This window comes from Gorilla gorilla, chromosome 6 (genome assembly GCF_029281585.2).
Source record: "Gorilla gorilla gorilla isolate KB3781 chromosome 6, NHGRI_mGorGor1-v2.1_pri, whole genome shotgun sequence".
NCBI classification, from domain to species: domain Eukaryota; kingdom Metazoa; phylum Chordata; class Mammalia; order Primates; family Hominidae; genus Gorilla; species Gorilla gorilla.
In genome coordinates, this window is record NC_073230.2 from 157,824,573 (window position 1) to 157,846,919 (window position 22,347).

Here is a 22,347-nt window from a genome sequence, read left to right on the forward strand (position 1 = left end):
AGCCAAACTATATCACCCTAGAACTTCCATATGGGAAAAGAAGAAAATGAGAGGGCCAGGATGAGTGGCTGACATTAAGAATCTATAGCCTCTAGGGTAGAAAAACATGACTTTTTTTTTGGTAGTCTAGATTTAAAAGTTGGTATTTCCATTAGTATAGAATGTCTCTTTCTAGAGAATAAGAGAATAGCTCATTCTTTATTTGAATAGCCCCCTAATGGGTAAAAGTCTAAGGCACCCAATAAGAAATTTGAAGAAATTTTCTTTTCTAGAAAATGTGTATAGTACAGCTGGCCAGTTACATGCTATTTGTAAATAACAAGTCATACTAGACAAATGGTAAAAAACAATTATTTCTTTAACTGCAAGGGTAAATTCTATAAGAAAAATTGGGTAAATTTGAACTTGCCAATTTAGATTTGATTGTTTATAAAGGTAATTTATTCAGATACATCATAGTCCATTATAGCAAAAGCTTTTAGGTGCTATTATGCCCATAATGCAGAGACACAAGCAAGATAATAGGCTTATAATCAGCATTAGATGTTTTATGAATTGACTAACTTGATAAAGAATTTGGGAAAGATGCATATAACCACTGGATTAAATGCCAGCTAGGGAGAATCTTACCATCACCTGTGATGGTAATCAAACTCTCCAAAGAAATAGTTTGACCTGGGTAACAGAAACCAAGTGCTTAGAATCCTAGTATTTGCACTAAAAAGGACCCTATAGGCAGCAATAGCCTTTTTTTTTTTTTTTTTTTGGAGACACAGTCTCACTCTGTCACACAGGCTGGAGTGCAGGGGTGCAAACACGGCTCACTGCAGTCTCTACCTTCTGGGCTCAAGTGACCCTCTCACCTCACTCTCCCATGCAGCTGGGACTACAGGCAAATGCCACCACATGTGGCTAATTTTTTGTAGAAATGGGGCCTCACTTTGTTGTCCAGGCTGGTCTTGAACTCCTGGGCTCAAGCAATCCTCCCACCTCAGCCACTCAAAGTGCTGGGATTACTGGCGTGAGCCAATGCACTTGGCCATAAAAGCCTATTTCTTCAAGGGCCCACTACCTGAGGGAACCTAGGCAAGTTATTTACTAATTACTTCATCTGCAAAATGAAGACATCCTCTCTGCAGGCACATACATGGTAGATACTCAGTAAACACAAGTTGTTCCACTATTTGTTCATCTCATTCATGTTACCATGAAGAGGAGAGATCCACAAAAGCTACGTGCCAAGGAAATACAACTAGTATAATGGCAGAGCCTCGCCCAGAGCCTACCACTCTTTGTACAACATCAAGCTACTGGTGGGATGTAGCCCTCCAAAATATCTTCTTGGTCTGGCATGATGGCTCATGCCTGTAATCCCTGCACTCTGGGAGGCCAAGGTGAAAGGGTCACTTGAGCCCACGAGTTTGAGACCAGCCTGGGCAATGTGAGACCCTGTCTCTATTTTTCAAAAAGAATCTTCATAGCATAACTTGAGTTCTCTATTTCAGGCAAATATTCTCCAAAGAGGCAAAATTACTTAAGGAATTAAGTGGGGCAATTCAACACTTTCTTCCTCTATGCCAGTTCAAGCAACACTTCTGCCATCTACAGGGCCTGCTCAATTACTCCAGAAAAGTATTTCCCAACCTTTTCTGATCCATAAATAATTTTCGAAGTAGCCCAAAATGGGGTTTACAAATAAATTTGCCAATTTTGCTTGCATTATTCATTTTAATATAACACGTTTTAGATCAGAATTTTATGAATAAGGATTGCACAGTTTTTTCCTATCATCAGCATACTGTTTAATAAGTATAAAGTTCTGGCCCAATGCAGTGGCTCATGCCTGTAATCCCAGCACCTGGGGACTCCAAGGTGGGAGATCACTTGAGCCTAGGAGTTCTAGACCAGCCGGGGCAACATGGCGAAACCCCATCTCTACAAAAAATACAAAAATTAGCTAGGGGTGGTGGTGCATACCTGTAATCCCAGATACCTGAGAGGCTGAGGTGGAGGATCACTTGAGCCCAGGAGGTCAAGGCTGCAGTGAGCCATCATCGTGCCACTGCACCTAGGTGATAGAGTGGGACTCTGTCTCAAAAAAAAAAAAAAAAAAAAGTATAAAGTTCATCTTATTACCAGCCAGGCCAACATGGTGAAACCCCGACTCTATAAAAATGCAAAAATTAGCCAGGTGTGGTGGTGCATACCTGTAATACCAACTACTCGGGAGGCTGAGGCAGGAGAATCGCTTCAACCCAGGAGGCAGAGGCTGCAGTAAGCCAAGATTGCGCCACTGCATTCCAGCCTGGATGACAAAGCGAGACCTTGTCTCAAAAGAAAAAAAAAAAAAGGTTCACCTTATTAGAATCTTTTATAATAGTCGTAAGGACAAATTCTCCTTTTCCCATTTAACAAATGATGCATGGTATTGAGTTTTACATAATTAAAATGTATGATTTTCAATAAATTCAAAAGTAAAATATTTGGGGTGAATAAACATGAATGATACTCAACATTGTCAATGCAAATCAAAACCACAATGAGATAGCACCTCACACCCATTATGTTGGCCACTACCAAAAGAAACAGAAAATAACAAGTGTTGGCAAGGATGCAGAGACATCAAAACCTTTGTGCACTGTGGGTGGGACTGTAAAAATCATGCAGCCATTATGGAAAACAGTACTGAGGTTACTCAAAACATTAAAATAGAACTACCATATGATCCAGCAATCACAATTCTGGATATACAGTCGTCCCACAGCATATGCAGAAGACTGGTTCCAAAAAATAAAAGACGAATAATTAAAAAAAAACAAAAAAAAAAGAAGAGGAAGAATAAGACTGGTTCCAGGACCACCTGTATACATCCAAATTCGCTCATACTCAAACCCCCAAATCTGACCTACCCACCCTATACACAAGTTTCACATCCCACAAATAGTGTATTTTCTTTTTTTTTTTTTTTTTTTTTTTTGAGCAGGGTCTTGTTCTGTTGCCCTGGCTGGAGTGCAATGGCATGAATAACAGCTCACTGCAGCCTCGACCTCCCAGGCTCAAGCAATCCTCCTGTCTCAGCCTCCTAAGTAGCTGAAACTACAGGCGCATGCCACCACACCTAGCTAACTGTTTTATTTTTTGTAGAGATGAGGTCTCACTATGTTGTCCAGGCTGGTCTTGAACTCCTGGCCTCAAATGATCCTCCCACCCCGGCCTCCCAAGTGCTGGAATTACAGGCATCAGCCACCACGCCCAGCCGAATAGTATATTTTCTATCTACGGCTGGTTGAAAAAAATCCACTTATAGATGGATCCACATAGTTCAAAGCTGTGTTGTTCAATGGGCAACCGTATATCCAAAAGAATTCAAAGCAGGATCTCAAAGAGATATTTGTATACCAACATTTACTGCATATATTACTCTTGGCTAACCATGAATAGTGAATCACCAAATCACCAAGCAACCCAAATGTCCACCAATAGGTAAATGGATTTTAAAATGCAGTCTATACATACAACGAAATAGTATATAGCCTTTACAGAAAAGAAAAAAATTCTGTCACATGCTACAACATGGAATAACCTCAATGACATTATGCTAAGCAAAATAAGCTAATCACAAAGGAGCAAATACTGTTTAATCCCATGCATATAAGTATCTAAAACAGTCAAAAATCATAGAAACAGAAAGTAGAAAGGTGGCTGCCAAGAATTTGCGGGGAGGGGGAAGTGTGAATTAGTGCTCAATGGGTACAGAATTTCAGTTCTGCAAGACAAAAAAGTTCTAGAGATCTGTTGTGCAACAATGTGAACGTATTTAACACTACTGAACTGTACATTTTTAAATGGTAAACATGATTAATTTACTATGGGCTTTTTACAATTTTTAAAAAAAGTAAAATGTTTGATTTAGAAACTACATGTATATTAGGTACAGGTTAGGTTCTCAACAAATAGTAATTAGTTCTATTATGTGCAAGCATATGGTAGGAACTCATGTATCTACAAACAGAATATATGAAATTTCACTATAGGCTATGACATCAAAAAATACAAAAGCTGCTTAATTATGATTGAAATTCTTCCACTGTTTAAAAATAATTAACTGTCTATTTTCTTAGATTTTTTGATTTGTTAAAGCATTTCTCCGGTCTAGTCTTTAGTATCAAAAACTAAGGGACTAAAATAGATAAAGCAGTCATGACATACTGTCTTTTTGATACCTTTTTTTTTTTTAAACTTCCTGGAGACATCTTGATATACTATGTATGAATTTAGCCCATATAAATGCAGCTGAGGGATAAAGATCACTGGGATCTGATTCAAGCCTATAATCCCAGCTTTGGGAGGACAAGGTGGCAGGCCACCCTGGGCAACATATAAGACCCCAACGCTACAAAAAATAAAAAATGTAAAAAATTAGCTAGACATCGTGTCTCACGTCTATAGTCCTAGCTACTAGGGAGGCTGAGATGGGAAGATCCCTTGAACCCAGGAGTCTGAGGATGCAGTGAGCTATGATCACGCCACTATACTCCAGCCTGGGCAACAGAGTGAAACTGTGTACAAAAAAAAAAAAGAAAAAAGAAAAAAAGAGGCCGGGCATGGTGGCTCATGCCTGTACTCCTAGCACTTTGCGAGGCCAAGGCAGGCAGATCACCTGAGGTCAGGAGTTCGAGACCAGTCTGGCCAACATAGTGAAACCCCATCTCTACTAAAAATACAAAAACTAGCCGGGCGTAGTGGCATGTGCCTGTAATCCCAGCTACCTGGGAGGCTGAGGCAGGAGAATCACTGGAACGTGGGAGGCAGAGACTGCAGTGAGCCAAAATCGTGCCACTGCACTCCAGCCTGGGTGACAGAGTGAGACTCTGTCTCAAAAAAAAAAAAAAAAAGAAAGATCATTGTAAGATCAGTTTGCAGAATGATTTCATGCTCTTCATTTTTTTTTTTTTTTTGCCTCAGAGTTTCTCAAGCTTTCTGACTTTGATCAACAGTCTACCAAGGATATACTTTAAAATTTTATAGTAATCAATATCATAACAGCAGCTAAAAGTATACTAGGTGAGGGTGGTACTTAAATAATTATTTATTGAGTTGCTTACAGAAGAGAGGTCTCCCAAGTCCCAAATCAACTTCACAAATATTTTATTAGTACTTACAATATACAAAAACCTTTTTCTAAGCTCTGCCCTGCAGAATAATAAAAAGGAGCTTAAAATGAAGGGAAGGAGAGAGAAAAAGACAAAAGATTAATACACATGTTATGGTACTTCTAAGCAGGAAAGAAGCTGCTTAATTTGGTTGGGATGGGAGAGGGGTGGTTTCAAGCCAGAAGCTGAACAGCATGTTGAGATGCTAAAATAAGGAAGATATTCCAGAAAGAGGACAGGCACAGAATCTCCACGTGAAATTTCCTGTAGACTAGTAAGAAAACAAAGTGAGATCAACAGGAGAAAGATATAAGAAGAAAACTACCAGAGCCAGGCACAGCGGCTCATGCCTGTAATCCCAGCACTTTGGGAGGCCAAGATGGGAAGATCGCTTGAGCTCAGGAGTCTTGAGACCAACCTGGGCAACATGGTGAAACTCTGTCTCTAACAAAAATACAAAAAATTAGCTGGGCATGGTGGCATGTGCCTGTGGTCCCAGCTACTCAGGAGACTGATGTGGGAGGATTGTTTCAGCCCAGGAGGTGGAGGTTGCAGTAAGCCAATATTGTGCCACTGAAATCCAGGCTGGGTGACAGAGCAAAACCCCGTCTCAAATAAAAAAGCAAAGAAAACTATCAGAGATAATACTAATTCAGAGAGTTTGGGCTGTTCTACAGACTACCTGGAATGCTACCTTCAGGAATTTCTTAACTTGGATCCACAGCCATGAGAAGATTGAGGTGGACAATGCCACGATCACCTACAGTGGTGGTAAACAACACCCAATGGAGGTCCAACAGCTTGCTTTATATATTTTTTTCTTTGTTAAACAGGAAAAGGAAAAGTTATGTATTACTTGAATATTGAAGAAAAACTAAAAATTTATTGTGGGGGCAATTCAGGTGTTGAGCAAAAGAACTGGTACTTTACAAAAATAAAATAGTGTACAGAAACCAAGTATATATAATCTGAAAAGCCATCCATTTCTATAATAAAAAAATTTACGGGAGGCTTAGGCAGGAGAACAGCGTGAACCCGGGAGGCAGAGCTTGCAGTGAGCCAAGATCGCGCCACCGCACTCCAGCCTGGGGGACAGAGCAAGACTCCATCTCAAAAAAAAAAAAAAAAAAAAAAAATTTACTTGATTGTCAAAGTAGGGAAACTAAGTTTGGCAATCATCATTTCTACATACCCCATTCTAAGATCAAGGTCACTTTTTACTTTTAATATTCTCATTTATCCTTTGAAGAAAAAATTTAAGGCTTAACTCACTAATAAATGAAAAGGTTTGAATTATGCAAAATGAAGAGAATTACTAAATACAATCATTTTCAAAACCAGTTTAATTCAAAAAAATTATCATGCCATACACCTAACAGTATATGAATAATATCCTTTTAGTTTACAAGTTTCTGCAAATGCATAACATTTTGTTACACTAATTAAATGACTCGTGAATTAAGGACAATTTGTTTCACATAATTTATCTGATTATGCTTCCCATATTAAAGTTTTAACTTGATCTTTATATTATTAAAAATACACAAAATCAAACAAAAATGAACAATAAAATATTTGCAACACAATCTGACAGATGTGACTATGTACCCAGAACATATAAAGACCTCTTACCACTCAACCAGACAATCCAATTTTTTAAAGGGACAAAAGGCTTGAACCAAAAAAAGTATACAAATGGCCAATAAGCATATGAAAAGATGTTCCAACATCATCGATCATCTGAGAAACACAAACCCAGAATGAGATACTTAATACTCATTTGATGGCCAAAATTTAAAAGACTGGCAACACGAAGTGTCAATGAAAATGTGAAGAAACTGTAACTCCTGCACAGTTACAACTGTAACTTTCAATTTAAAATGGTACAACTATTATGGAAAAGAGTTTAACGGTTTCTTACAAAGTAAAATCAATATTTACCACTAAAACATGTCCAGGAAAGACATACAAATGGTGATAGCAGCTTTATCAACAGCTGACAACAGTCCTATGTGTCCATCCATGGGTAAATAAATTTAAAAACTGTAGCATATGCCTACAATGGAATATTAATTCAGAGAGTTTACTACAAGTCAGGTGCCGTGACTCATGCCTGTAATCCCAACACTTCGGGAGGCCAAGGCAGAATCATTTGAGCCCAGGAGTTGGAAACCATCCTGGGCGACACAGGAAAACCCCATCTCTACAAAAAAATATTAATAATAAATGTTAGCTGGGCATGGTGGTACATGCCTGTGGTCCTAGCTACTTGGGAGGCTGAGGTGAGAGGTTCGATTGAGCCCAGGAGGTCAAGGTTGCAGTGAGCTGAGATCTTGCCTAAAACTACAAAAATCAGCTGGGTGTGGTGGCAGACGCCTGTAATCCCAGCTACTCAGGAGACTGAGGCAGGAGAATTGCTTGAACCCAGGAGGCAGAGGTTGCAGTGAGCCGAGATCATGCCATTGCACTCCAGCCTGGGTGACAGAGCAAGACTCCATCTTGGAGGAAAAAAAAAAAAGTTGAGAGAATGACTGTAAAGGAGGATGAAAGGACTCTGAGATGATGGCAACCATTATAGATCTTGATCCAGGCAGCGGTGCAGGTGCATACATTTGTCAAAACTCCTCAAATCATACCCTTCAAATGTGTGCTTTTTATTGTATGTAAATTATACTTCAATACAGTTGTTGTTTTAACTAAAAATTAATATAACTTGACAACACCTATTAAAACTAGAAATGTTCATAATCTTGAAAGAGCCAACTCTATAGAAAATTGTCACACAAATGTTCAAAGATACATAAGGATGTTCACTTCTTTTCAGGAGAGAAAACAATGTCAATCACAACAGATTGGTTTGCTGCGTAATGCACATTCATAAACTGGAATACTATGCACCCCCCTTACCAAAGAGGTACAGCCAGATGGTTTAGAGCAAGGGGCAGCAAACTTTCTCTGTAAAGGGCCACATGGTAAGTATTTTAGGCTTGGCAGGCGGTATCTAGTCTCCCTTATATATTCTTCAGGGAAGTGGGGTGGTATTGTTTTACAACTCTTTTAAAAGTGTTAACGTTTCCAGCTCACGGGCCTTACAAAAAATGATCCCTGGCTGGGAGATCAGGACTTTGAAGCTAACGTGCCCAAATTAAAATCCTTCCTCTACCACTAACTAGTTGTTACTTAATCTCTCCATCTCTCGATATTATAGTATCTATATAAAATAATGACTTAGAAGAGTACCAAGCATATAGTGAGCCCTAAAGGAATATCAATTATTTTTTAATAAAACAGATCTTTGTATTGACCTTAAAAAAAAGCCATGTTAGAACCAAATAACTTGGTCCCATTTTTATAAAATGTATGTAAAAATATTCATATATGAATATATTTGAAAATTTGGGGAAGAATATACACCAAACTGTTAAAGGTAGCGAATGAGATAACAGGGATCAATACGCTTTCATTTTATAAATGTCTACATTGTTTCAGCAGTTTAAAGTGAACACATTTAATCAATAGACATTTCTAAATTGAAATAGATAAAACGTGTGGTACCATTTTTGTAACTTACCAGTCCTAAGCACGTAATTTTAACTTGAGAAGTGTTTGGTTCCATTAATGAGAAAGTACATCAACTCTAAAATAATATTGGCACAATAACTGAAAATCATTTATCAAACACTTTCTGCCAGGTACAGTTCTAAGGATTTCACATGTATCAATTCCTTTAATCCTCACAACCACCTTATCAGATGTTATCATTATCCTCACCAATTTACAGATAGGGATGCTAAGACATCAAGAGGATAACACCCCAGACACAAATTGGTAGCTCAGCGACTGGAACCCAAGAAACTGTCTCCAAAGACCACATCCTTAGAACTCTACTCTCCTCCCCTCTCAAATGCATACTATTACCACTCTGGCTGAGAAAGAAATCCTCAAAGTTAACCTTTAGTCTGTCTAGGGTTTCACACTGTACCTTCCATCAAACTACAATTACCTACTTTTAAATGTAACTTTCTGAATGATTCAAATAAACTCATTCTTCTTGGAGCTGACGTATCTTTAATCACCCAGAAAGCCAGCAGATAACAAAGAACAGATAATATGGAGTAGATAATATGGAGTGAAACAGAACTAAGTTTGGATCCCAAATGCAAATTCCCAGCTGAATAATCCTGGGCAAATTCTTAACTCCTCCCCTGTAGACAGTTTCCTTCAGTTTCCTCATCTGTAAAGGTTTTCGGAGTGTGTTATTAAATTTTGTATTCTGGTAAGATATATAGATATATAGAGAGACATATACAGATACAGATATATATCGTGTAAAATTTACCATTTTTAACCATTTTTAAGTGTACAATTCTGTGGCATTAAATATATTCAAAATATTGTTCAACCATCACTATTATCCATCTCCAGAATTTTTTCACCATTCCAAACAGAAACTCTGTATTCATTAAACTCCCCATTCACCTCTCCCCTCACAGCCCTGGTAACCTCTATCCTACTTTCTGTCTCCATAGAGTTGCCTCTTCTAACTACCTCATATAAATGAGATCATACAATTTTGTATTTTTGTACAAAAGGTTGTATCTGGCTTATTTCACTCAGCATAATATTCTCCAGGTCCATCCATGTATCAGAATTTCACTCCTTTTATGTCTGAATTATTTTGAAATCTCTTTATTTTTATTTTGAAATTTCACTCCTTTTAAGTCTTTATTTCACTCCTTTTATGTTTTCATTGGTTTATATACCACATTTTGTTAATTCGCCTGTTGACAGACACAAGGTGGTTCTTACAAATATTAAAAACAAAAGCTGGGTGCAGTGGGTCACACCTATAATCCCAGCACTTTGGGAGGCTGAGGTAGGTGGATCTCTTGAGTTCAGGAGTTCAAGACCAGCCTGGGCAACACGGCAAAACCCTATCTCTACAAAAAATACAAAAATTAGCCAGGCGTGGTGGCATGCACTTGTAGTCCCAGCTACTTGGGAGGCTGAGATGGAAGGATCACTTGAGCCCAGGAGGCAGAGGTTGCAGTGAACTGAGATCATGCATCTGCACTCCAGCCTGGGTGACAAGACCCTGTCTCCAAAAAAGATTTTTTAATTTAAAAATGTTTAAAAAGTATCCAGGCCAGGTGTGCGCAGTGGCTCACGCCTGTAATCCCAGCACTTTGGGAGGCCGAGGCAGGCAGATCATCTGAGGTCAGGAGTTCGAGACTAGCCTGGCCAACGTGGTGAAACCCCATCTCAACTAAAAATACAAAAATTAGCCAGGTGTGGTGGTGCGTTCCTGTAATCCCAGCTACTTGGGAGGCTGAGGTAGGAGAATCGCAACCCAGGAGGCAGAGGTTGCAGTGAGCTGAGATCACGCCACTGCACTCCAGCCTGGGCAACAAGTGTGAGACTCCATATCAAAAAACAAAAACAACACAGCAGGGTGTGGTGGCTCACACCTATAATCCCACCACTTTGGGAAGACGAGGCAGGTCAATCACTTGAGGTCAGGAGTTCCAGACCAGCCTGGCCAACACAGTGAAACCCAGTTTCTACTAAAATATAAAAATTATCTGAGGCTGGGCACAGTGACTCACGCCTGTAATCCTAGTACTTTGGGAGGCCAGGGCAGGTGGATCACCTGAGGTTGGGAGTTCGAGACCAGCCTGGCCAACATGGTGAAATCCCATCACTACTAAAAATACAAAAATTAGCCAGGCGTGGTGATGCATGCCTGTAATCCCAACTACTTGAGAGGCTGAGGCAGGAGAATCATTTGAACCCAGGAGCTGGAGGTTGCAGTGAGCCAAGATGGTGCCACTGCACTCCAGTCTGGGTGACAGAGTGAGACTGCATCTCAAAAAAATAAAAAATAATAAATAAATTAGCCGAGCGTGGTGGCGCACGCTTGTAGTCCCAGCTACTCAGGAGGCTGAGGCACAAGAATCACTTTCGAGACTCCATCTCAAAAAAAAAAAAAAGTATCTGGGTCAAACACAATGGCTCAGCCTGTCATCCCTGTACTTTAGGAGGCCAAGGCAGGAGGACTGCCTGGAGCCAGGAGTTTGAGATCAACGTGGGCAACAAAGCAGGATCCCATCTCTACAAAAAATTAAAAAATTAAATTAGCACGATGGTGTGCACTGGTAATACCAGTTACTCAGGAGGCTGAGACAGGAGGATCCCTTGAGCCCAGGAGTTTAAGGATGCAGTGAGCTATGATCTTGTTCTGTCTTGCTATTGTTAATGGAAAACAAGACCAATTATTAAGAAACTGCTAACCACATAATCTAAACACAAATTTGTCATATTTTTATACCAAGTAGTGGAACAGTGGCAAGATATGGAATGGTGCAACCATCTTAGAAATTTACCAGCTGTAACTTTTGAGGTATCACTAAATTTGCTAATCTGTATTTAAATCATTTTAAAAGAATGATGAAAAGCATCCCAATAAATGATCCAATTACACTGTCGCTACATCCTTCAGTTTTAGCTCCAAAACCTACCTCAATTTACTCCAATAAAGAACTCATGAATTATAACAAAACAGCTTTTCAGTTAAAAGATCTACTACCCTCTCTCGCCCTTTCCCTTCCTTATATTTTTGCAAAGAGATCATCAATATCAACATTAAATCAAATTAAGCAAATACTATTACTAAATATCCAGATGATTCATCAAGTTCTCTCCAGCTGTCCGAGTGTAATAGTTGCATCTAAAGGATATCTAATTTTTAGTACTACAGATTATAACTAGGAAAAACTTGCAACTTGTTCACCTTGACAACTATTTTTCTTTGTAATCATTCCCTATTAAAGAGGGAGAAAAACACATTTCAAAGTTCCTCACATGAATACTAACATATCCTGTTCACTTTGCAAGTTCCTTTGTCAAATTATTTCCCTACATTTTTCATATTTCCTTAATTCATTCAACTATATGTAAAACCCCTATTCTCTAGCAAATACCAACGTAGGTACTAGGTATACAAAGAAAAAAATAAGACAGAGCCTCTACCAGGAGGCACTTTGAGTGTAGGGAAGAGAGGGATGCATAAACAAGTGATTACAATACAATTGAGTCATGCTACAATAAAATATGATAAAACCCTGTGGGAACACAAAAGTGGGAATTCAGGGAAGACCTCCAGAAGGTAAAGTATGTGTCATCTGACCATGAACCTTTCTCTGAATTTAATGAATTGCTGCTGTTAACTTATGCTCTCCCCCGAAGATTTCACCTACTCATATAGAATCTATCATGATTTACAGAAAATTTGTCATCTATACTGATATTATATCAGTCTTTAAGACTTCAAGGCTAATCCATAAATCATTGCTAATTAACCACAGAATACATTATATTGGAGGATTTGTCCTTGTTGGTTTTTAAAAAGCAGATCAACTTTCTCAATCACTGCTCATATAAAGGGTAATACTGAAATAAATTCAGAATCCTTGAGCACACTACCTCAAAAGAAGGAAGGTATCTTGGGAAAATTCCAGTATGACTTAGAGAAATTTGTCTAAAATTTTTAAATGGCCAACATAAAGATGTTCACTTAAATGTATTTGTGCAAGGCAAAGCTAGGTATCAAAGTATCAGAACTTTTTCTAACTACACTAGATCAACAAGTGTGTTTTTTTTTTAAGTCACTGCTACTTAAACTGACTAAATACATTCTCAGTTGTACCAGAAAATAATTTAATATGAATTTTTAAACCAATACCCCAAAGAGATGTTTTTCAAAATATCTCATGGCAAGGACAAAGAATAGTAATTATCAAATACAGAGAACACTCAAGGGCAAAGTTAGAAATTTTTATCCTAGGCTGGGCGTGGTGGCTCACGTCTGGATCAGCGCTTTGGGAGGCGGAGGCGGGTAGATCACTTCAGGTCAGGAGTTCGAGACCAGCCTGGCCAACATGGTGAAACCCCGTCTCTGCTAAAAATACAAAAATTAGCCGGGTGTCGTGGTGCGTGCCTGTAGTTCCAGCTACTCGGGAGGCTGAGGCAGGGGAATTCCTTAAACCCGGGAGGCAGAGATTGTAGTGAGCCCAGATCCAGCCACTGCACTCCAGCCTGGACGACAGAGCCTGTCTCAAAAAAAAAAAAAAAAAAAAAAATACACACACACACACACACAGAGGTATCCTAAAATATCCGAATTTCTGCCAAAAATCTGCATAACTAGCTTATCTCATAATGGACAAGATTATTAATAGGATTTTTAAAATACAGAATTAATAGTAACTAATATAAACGTTACTTTCTTGTTATAATGTCTCAACACTTAGACCAGCACCTGGAATGCCTCTACAGTGGTGTCAACACTCTCCAAAATATATGTAACACATTTATATTGCATTTATTTGTCTCCATTTTTATGAAACCATAAGTTAGCAGATGCACATTAGATCTTTATCATATAGGACAGTGCAATCAGAAGAACGCCTATGTTTTTCTAACTTGTTTTCTTGGAATATATTCACTTTCCACAAAAACGAGAATTTAAGATGCAATGTTCCTGTTTCCGGGAAACCTTAAATATTACATAACCCAACACACCTCCGAAAAGAGAGAACAAGATGCTTTATATCTATGACTAGAATCCTACCTATTCCTAACTTTAGAGACCATGAATACAAAATTAAAATATATCTTAAATACTTGTTTTCCTGCAAATAAAATTACAAATAAACAAGTTAGGATTACACACTTGATCAGTATTCCTAAATATGAATTAGTTGCTAATGCTTATGAAGAGTAATAGAAAATAAACTCCAAAACCCCTAAAAGTATAGACTACATTCAACTGTGACAACATTCGTGTTTTTCAAAGGTTTATTAAATGCTGTTTTATGACATCAAAACGCCACAAAATTAAACTAATAATAACTTGCTTGAACCCTAAAAAGCAAGCCTTTAAGTAAATAGCAAAGACACATTTTTATTTCCAAATGAATTTAAAAGTTACAGATCCTGTGTGATAAAGGAAGTTTAACTGTGGACAGCACACGTTAAATTTCTTAGGCAACAAACATTTCTCCATCCAGTCTTTTCTGAATCACCAAAACTATTGTTCACAGAAAACGAGACCAATTAATAAGAAACTGCTAACCATATAATCTAAACACACATTTGTCATAGCCATTCTATTTTGATCACCTACTTCTACCACCTCATCCTCATTCAACCCGTCGGGATTTGGGGAATAATCTGGCTGAATGACAGTTGATTTCGTTAGCACCTGTCGCCATTCTCAGATGTATCACACAAGTTGGCTAAAACAGCTTGTAATGTTTAAGGATTACGATTCTTTAGAAAGTGGCAACTCACTAGGCGTTCACCAAGTTTTCCAAAAGATCGTGCTTCTCGATTCCTCCCGCTTTCAAAAAGTAACCCTGTGGCACAGATTTTTGGGGGGAACGGAAGGGGATGTACACAATGAAGTAGGAATTCAACAGGACGCCCTCCAGAAACACAATCAATAGAGAGCAGAGCAGCTCGACTCTTCCCTCAAACTTAGCATAAAGCCAGACCAGGCGGCGAGAGCAGCCCGCGACCGCCGGAGCTCAGGGGGATTTCGGGGTGCGTCCTGGGGAAACGTCAGAGGCGAAGCTACTCCGAGTTCCCCGCCGCGAACGTCGTCCCGCGAGCGCCGCGGCCCCAGCCCGGGGTCGGCGCGCCCGGGACCGGGGGCGTGCGCGAGGCGAGGGCCGAGCCCTGCCCACCCCGGCAGCGGCCCGCGCCTCCCCACGCCCCTCTCCCGCCCGCCGGCGGGCCCGGGTGTCATGCCCCTTCCCCTCGCGCCGAGCCCTCCGGAGACACAGTCCGTCCTTTGTCTGAGTGCGGACTCGGCGGCTGGGTCCCACCAACTTGTGTCTGTCCCGTCCCACCCGGGCGCTCCCGCCGCGGCCGCGCCACACAAAGGAGACTTGAGGCTCGAGCTGCCACCCTGGACCGGGCACCGGAACGCCCCGACCCCGGCCCCGGCGCCCCGGCCAGGACAAGCACCGGGAAAGGAGCCCCCCACACGCCCCCCGCCCCGCAGCTCCAGGGGTCTGAGCTGCCTCACTCGCAGGGTCCCGCGGGCCAGCCCGAAGCTCACAGCTCCTTCCGGGGAGGGGGGGTCTCCCCTCACCCTCCACCCCCCGCACGCCTATAAACGCGGCGCCCCGGTGAGCCCCGCTCGGCGATACCCGGGACCGGCACAGCAGTGGCGGGGAGGTCCTGGCGCCGCCGCCGCCGCCCGGTTCGCACTCCCGGAGCCCCGCCGGCCGGGCCGCCCGCAGCGGCGCGTTACCTTCGTCCCGCGCGCCGACTCGCGTTGTTCCCGCGCGTCGCCCCCGCGCGCCGCCGCCGCCGCCGGGGCTCCACTGCCTTCTGAGTCCCACCGGGTGTCGGACGCGACCGGACCGAGCGCCAAACGCGGCAGCCCAATCGCCATCGCTTTTATTTGGCCCCCCCAGCCCAATCAAGCGCCGCCCCGATTGGCGGGACGCGAGGCGGGCGCCCGTCCAATCACAGGGCCCGCCGGGCTCGGAGGCGCCGAGCCAGCCCCACGCAGAGTGCGCTCAGGGCTCGTGGGCGGGCGGGCACTGGCAGCGCGTGCGCGCGCGGGCGGCGGCGGGGCTAGCTGTAAGGGACGCCACTGGCCGTGTGGAAGCGCCGCCGCCGTCTCTTTGTTCTTTCGCTGAACACACGGCGCCTCTCAGGAAGGCGGTGTGCAGGCACGCGGGGACCGGGAGACATCGCGGGGGCCCGGAGCCCGCCGCGGACGGGAGGCGGGGAGGATAGGTGGCGGGAACCGGCCGAAGGGCGGGACGACGCGCCGGCGGCTCTTGGCGGGAACCGGCGCCGCAGAGTTCCCGGGCGGGGGAGGGGCGGGGCGGGGGCTGGAAGCCAAGTTTGAACCAGTTCAAAACTCGGGGGTGGTAACGGTTTTAACCGCCGCGCTCGTTTCCCCGCGCGCGGAGCCGAGGCCCGGGCTGGCCGCTCCTGGTGGTGCCCGGGGAGGGGAGGGCGCGGGCCCCGGAGGTCGGCTTTGCTGTGGCGCCGCGTTTGCGGGGAGACGCTCGCCCGGCCCGCGCGCTGCCGCCGGACCCGTTGCTTTTTTTTTTTTTTTTTTCCTCCTGAGACGGAGTTTCGCTCTGGTTGTCCAGGCTGGAGTGCAATGGCGCGATCTCGACTCACGGCAACCTCCGCCTTCCGGGTTCAAGCGATTCTCATGCCTCAGCCTCCCGAGTAGCTGGGATTACAGGCATGCGCCACCACGCCCGGCGAATTTTCTATTTTTAGTAGAGACGGGTCTTGGTCAGGCTGGTCTCGAACTCCCGACTTCTGGTAATCCGCCCGCCTCGGCCTCCCAAAGTGCTGGGATTACAGGCGTGGGCCACCGCCGCCGACCCGGGCCCTGTTTGATTATGTCTGCTGCTGCCTTGGCCGTTTTTTCCCCCGCCGCTGGACTTTGGCTGGCCGAGCTTGCAGCGCTTATCGCCCTAGAAACCTGTGAAAGGGCGACATTGCTGCCATTTCAGACCCTTCCACTGTTCGTAGTTCTAAGCACGTGTCAGTGTTAAAAATCTTTTATCAAGATGAGCACTGTTCACTTGCGGCCTCTGCAAAGTGTGAGGGTATTTGCAATATTTTTTAGTGATTAAAAAATGATCTCGGGCCGGGCGCGGTGGCTCACGCCTGTAATCCCAGCACTTTGGGAGGCCGAGGCGGGCGGATCATAAGGTCAGGAGATCGAGACCATCCTGGCTAATAACGGTGAAACCCCGTCTCTACTAAAAATACAAAAAATTAGCCGGGCGTGGTGGCGGGCGCCTGTAGTCCCAGCTACTCGGGAGGCTGAGGCAGGAGAATGGCGTGAACCCGGGAGGCGGAGCTTGCAGTGAGCCGAGATCACGCCACTGCACTCCAGCCTGGGCGACAGAGCGAGACTCCATCTCAAAAAAAAAAAAAAAAAAATTGATCTTAGTTATGGGGGGGTCAAGCTGCCTCAGCCCAGAGGAATTAGAGGGATTCTGCTTAGGATACAGTCTCTCCTATTGCTTCATGTGGCAATGCAGTTAAGAGTATTCCGAATTTATTTTTACTAGGATGTATCTATGGGGTAAAATACCATTGTCATGTAAACTGAGATTCCATATTGAGAGTTCATACTGGAAACTGAAAAAAGGTCACCTATGAACTGTTGGGGTAAAAATCTGAAGAAATATTTTTAATGAATTTAATAACTAGCCAGAATTTTTTTTTTTTTTTTTTTTTTTTTTTTTTTTTTTTAAAGAAACGGAGTCTCACACTGTCGCCCAGGCTGGAGTGCAGTGGCACCATCTCAGCTCATTGCAAGCCCCGCCTCCCGGGTTCACACCATTCTCCTGCCTCAGCCTCCCGAGTAGCTGGGGACCACAGGTGCCCGCCACCACACCCAACTAATTTTTTGTGTTTTTAGTAGAGACGGGGTTTCACCGTGTTAGCCAGGATGGTCTCAATCTCCTGACTTTGTGATCCGCCCGCCTCGGCCTCCCAAAGTGCTGGGATTACAGGCGTGAGCCACTGCGCTGGGCCAGAATTTTTCATCAGATGATTTAGCCCATAATTTTCCCGCCTTTCTTAAATCACCATCCCGTTCCTCACATATATTCTGAATCACTCCAATGTTGGAAAGTATATATGAAGGGAAGCTAAAAGATAAGGAGAAACAAGCAATCATGTGCCCAGATAAAAGCAAAATTATCTTGTGAATCAGTGATAAGACTGCAAAAAGTAAATAGGTTATGCAGCTGAGATGTGACTGTAAAATAACGTAACGAATTATAGCTGCCATTACTTCCAGTCACCAATACATTCATTCTGCAAGATAAAATGCATCTATCTAGGCCAGCAATTTACAATTTTTTAAAACCAATTTAAACCTCAGAAATTAACTACTTATCCCTAAGTTGCTTATCAAATTACTGAACTTATCAGTCCTGTAATACTAAATATTAAAACAATAAGGCATTTTTTAAGAGGAAGATCAACGAAATTAGAGACTACCATAAAGCAAATCAAAGCAGTATATAACTCTGCAACATGGTGTGAAATGTCATGTAAATTGCTAGACGTTTAGAATCAAGGAATGGATGGATCAAGATGTTCCAGGCCAGACTTAGTGGTTCACACCTGTAACCCCAGTACTTTCAGAAGTCGAGGTGGGAAGCTCCGAGACCAGCCTGGGCAACATAGCAAGACCCTATCTCTACAAGAAATTTAAAAAATAACTGAGTGTGGTGGCACAGAAGTACCTATGGTCCCACCTGCCCCTGAGGCTGAGGTGAGGGGACTGCTTGAGCTCAGGATCCCAAGGTTACCGTGAGCTATGATCACATCACTGCGCTCCAGCCTGAGCAACAGAGTGAGACCCTATCTCTTTAAAAAAAAAAAAAAAGTGATTGGACAAAATATAATTATTGGCACCAAGTGAATGTTAGGAAAAAAAAGAAACATGTACAAAGAACTTTATAGAGCAACCATTCCCACTGGGAAGAGTGTGTAGGTTGGACTCTAACCATTAAAGAGCTAGGTGGGATGATATTCAATATATATAACAGACATTTAATATAAATATGTTATGAAGGCTAGGGTGAAAAGGGATGCCAGTGGATCACAGTATTTTCTTGATTCAATGATGACATTATCCATTTAAGCAAGGTAGTTTAGGCCACAGTAATGGCAGAAAAAGGGGATAATTTGAAAATATTCCAGAAGGACTTCATTGTATGTGGGGTTCATGATGTCTCGCGACTCCTTTCCGTATATGACAAATACAGCAAAGTTAGGAGGGGGAAGAAGTATTTTGCCTTTGCTACCAAAAAAAAAACTGTCTGAAGATGTCTAACCCAGGAAAGCAAGAAAATATACAGGCTTATTTAACAGACCCCTATGACTATTTCAATGGGAAAAAAAATTTTTAATGTGTGTAATGAATAGTAAACATATAAGCAAGTGTGTGTGAATGCCAGTTACTCAAGGGGCCTAGATGAAGCAGAAAGCCAGGCTAAACACAAAGGTGGATATGGAGGTTGAGGGTCACCAAGCTTTTTCATTTCTGTGTAAAGATTGTTCTGTCCTGTGTGAACAACAAAGACTCAGTATTAAAGTTAAAAGACGAAACGAAAAACAGTTAAGCCCCAAAGTTGTAACCCCAGGGCCTAGCGCACCCGGCACGTAGCTGATTCTCAGGGTTGTCCTGGGGGAACTGGAGAAGATGAAGTGCAAAGTTAAGGCTGTCAGCCAGCGAACTTCCCTTTCCATCCCTTCACTTCTCAGAACCTCCCTTTCAACCCCCAAATGGGATTTACTTCCCACATATTATACAGCACTCATTTATGGAGTGCTTACTCTGTGAATGATAATTATACCGAACATGAGGTGGTGATAAAAATAAGGCATGGGAAGAGGGGAGTATTGGGTGCAATTGCTGTAATTTTAAAACAGCTTGGGGCTGGATGTGGTGGTTCACGCCTGTAATCCCAGCACTTTGGGGACCGAGATGGGAGGATTACTTGAGTTCACAAGTTCTAGATCAGCCTGAGCAACATAGCGAAACCTCATCTCTTCCAAAAATACCAAACTTAGCTGGTCATGGTGGCAAGTGCCTATAGTCCCAGCTACTCTGGAGACTGAGGTGGGAGGATCGCTTGAGGCTGGGAGGCGGAGGTTGCAGTGAGATGGGACCACAGCACTCCAGCCTGGGAATAAAATGACTTTTTAAAACCCACTTGGTTAGGGAAGCCCTCATTTTGAAGGTGACATATGAAGAAAAACTTGAGCTGAGGGAGCATTTACTGAGAGAAGACTGTTCTAGGCAGAGAGAAGGGCCAGTCAGTGCCTGGGCCTGAGGCAGAAGCGTGGCTGATGTGCTCTGGCACAGGAACGGGAAGAAAAGTGGGAAATGATGTTGAAGAATGGAGGCGGCACAAGCAGATTTTTCAGCTCCTTGTGGACCATAGTTAGTTCTTTATCTTTTACAAAATGAGAGGATTTTGAGCAGAAAGGCGATTTGATCATTTAAACAAGATCATTCTAGCTCCTGTGTTGAAAGGATCCTGAAGCGGAGCCGGGGCCAAATCAGAGAGGACAGTGATGAGTCCGTTGTAATAAGCCAGGCAAGAAATGATTGTGGCTCAGACCAAAGTGGTAACAGTGAGCTGGTGGGAAGTGGAGTCTGGATATATTTTGAAGGTATAAGCAACAGAATTTCCTGACAGATTTTATATAGGATACAAGAAAGATTGCGTATAAGAAGTATCAGTTCTCAATACAAGAAGCCTGAGAAGGGATGAGCTCTCATGAAGAGCCAGAGTGGCATTATACTGCAGCCTGGAACACACCCCAGGCTGGGGTCAGGAGATGTGTGGCATGTCGAGAAACCTTAATAAAGTTAACATAATTTTTGGTTGTGATTGAAATTAACCTGATCCTTTTCGGAACCAGCTTGAAAGAGTCACCTCTAGAAAACCCAAGGAAGGTGTGGTAGCCAGCCTCTAAAATGCTCCTTTTTGGTTTTGTTTTTATTTTTTTTTTTTGTTTTTTTGAGAGAGAGTCTCGCTCTGTTGGCCAGGCTGGAGTACGGTGGCACAATCTCGGCTCACTGCAATCTCCATCTCCTGGGCTCAAGCGGTTCTGCCTCAGCCTCCCGAGTAGCGGGGATTACAGGTGCGCGCCACCATGCCTGGCTAATTTTTGTACTTTTAATAGAGATGGGGTTTCACCATGTTGGCCAGGCTGGTCTGGAACTCCTGACCTCAGGTGATCTGCCTGCCTCGGCCTCCCAAAGTGCTGGGATTACAGGCGTGAACCAACATACCTGGCCAATGCTCCCGTATTATTAATACCACCTCCTGGTATTCACTGCCTTGTGTAATCTTCTCCCTTGTTGTGGGCTAGACCTAGTGACTTGCTTCTAATAGGATATGGCCACAAAAAGAATGGGATGTTATCCCCAAAATTACATAATGAGGAGATCGTGACCTCCCAGCTCCCGTATCCCTTCCTCTGGCTGTAACAAGCTGCTATTTCAGCTTTATCTCATAGCTCCACCACCCTAAGTTCCAGCCATATTGTATTACTCACTTTCCCAAACGGAGTTTCAGCTAAACTGATCAAGATGTTACCATTTTAAGACGTTTAAGAAAGAAATTTGATCCAATAAAATAAGTAGACTAAAATAGATAAAAGCCTTTAGACTATCTAGAAATTACCTGGCTGTTTTAAACAAATTCAAGTGTGAAACTGAGGAGTACTTGGCCAAAATATGGTTACAAACAACCCCTGGGCAGAGTATCATTTTCCAGATGGGACACCTGTCTTGTAAAAGACTATTGAGGATTTGGGGAAGCAAAGAACTTATTAATCTTACCACTATTCTGGGCTGTAACAAAGGAGAAGCTCAATAAAGACTAAAAAATACTGTACAAAGAGAGGACATAGAGGATCACTTGAGCCCAGGAGTGCTGGGCTGTAGTGGGCTGTGTTGATCAGGTGTCTGTACCAAGTTGAGCATCAGTATGGTGAACTTCCAGGAACTAGAGACCACGAGGTTGCCTAAGGAGGGGTGAATTGACCCAGGTTGGAAATGGACCAGGTTAAAACTCCTGTGCTGATCACTGCTAGTGGGATTATGCCTGTGAATAGCCACTATCCTCCAGTTTGGGCAACAAAATGACCCTATCTTTTTTTTTTTTTTTTTAAGTCCAGGCGTGGTGGCTCACGCCCGTAATCCCAGCACTTTGGGAGGCTGAGGTGGGCTGATTGCCTGAGCTTAGGAATTCGAGACCAGCCTGGGCAACATGGTGAGACACCATCTCTACTAGAAACACAAAAATTAGCCAGGTGTGATGGCGCATGCCTATGGTCCCAGTTACTCAAGATGCTGAGGTACGAGAATTGCTTGAACCTGGGCAGCAGAGGTTGCAATGAGCTGGGATCACGCCAGTGAACTCTAGCCTGGGCAAGAGAACAAGACTGCCTCAAAAAAAAAAAAAAAATGGTTTTAGGAAAGGATAAGACGTGGAAACAAAACCGCACAATTGTATAAGTAATCGTCAAGTATTAGAATTAATGAGTGAAGTTAGCAAGGTCACTGGATACAAACCTAGTTTACAAAAAAGTCCATTTCTGTGTACTAACA

The 22,347-nt window shown here is 42.8% G+C and overlaps 1 protein-coding gene across 11 annotated transcripts in view; it reads right to left on the reverse strand.

Annotated features, from left to right (window-relative positions):
- EZH2 (enhancer of zeste 2 polycomb repressive complex 2 subunit) overlaps positions 1–15,704 on the reverse strand; it is a 76,171-nt gene extending 60,467 nt beyond the window's left edge. For 3 of the 11 annotated variants that reach the window (XM_055392317.2, XM_004046431.5, XM_055392311.2), the window contains exon 1: positions 15,472–15,616. Coding sequence is in view for 2 of the 11 variants with exons in the window: in XM_055392315.2 (XP_055248290.1) it covers positions 15,472–15,615 (144 nt within the window). In the remaining 9 variants the exon portion in view is untranslated. Of the gene's footprint in view, positions 1–14,504; positions 14,837–15,367; positions 15,386–15,471 lie in introns of those variants that run through there. The other 8 variants (XM_055392312.2, XM_063708829.1, XM_055392315.2 and 5 more) reach the window with 7 other exon arrangements.
- Positions 15,705–22,347: the final 6,643 nt, after the last annotated feature.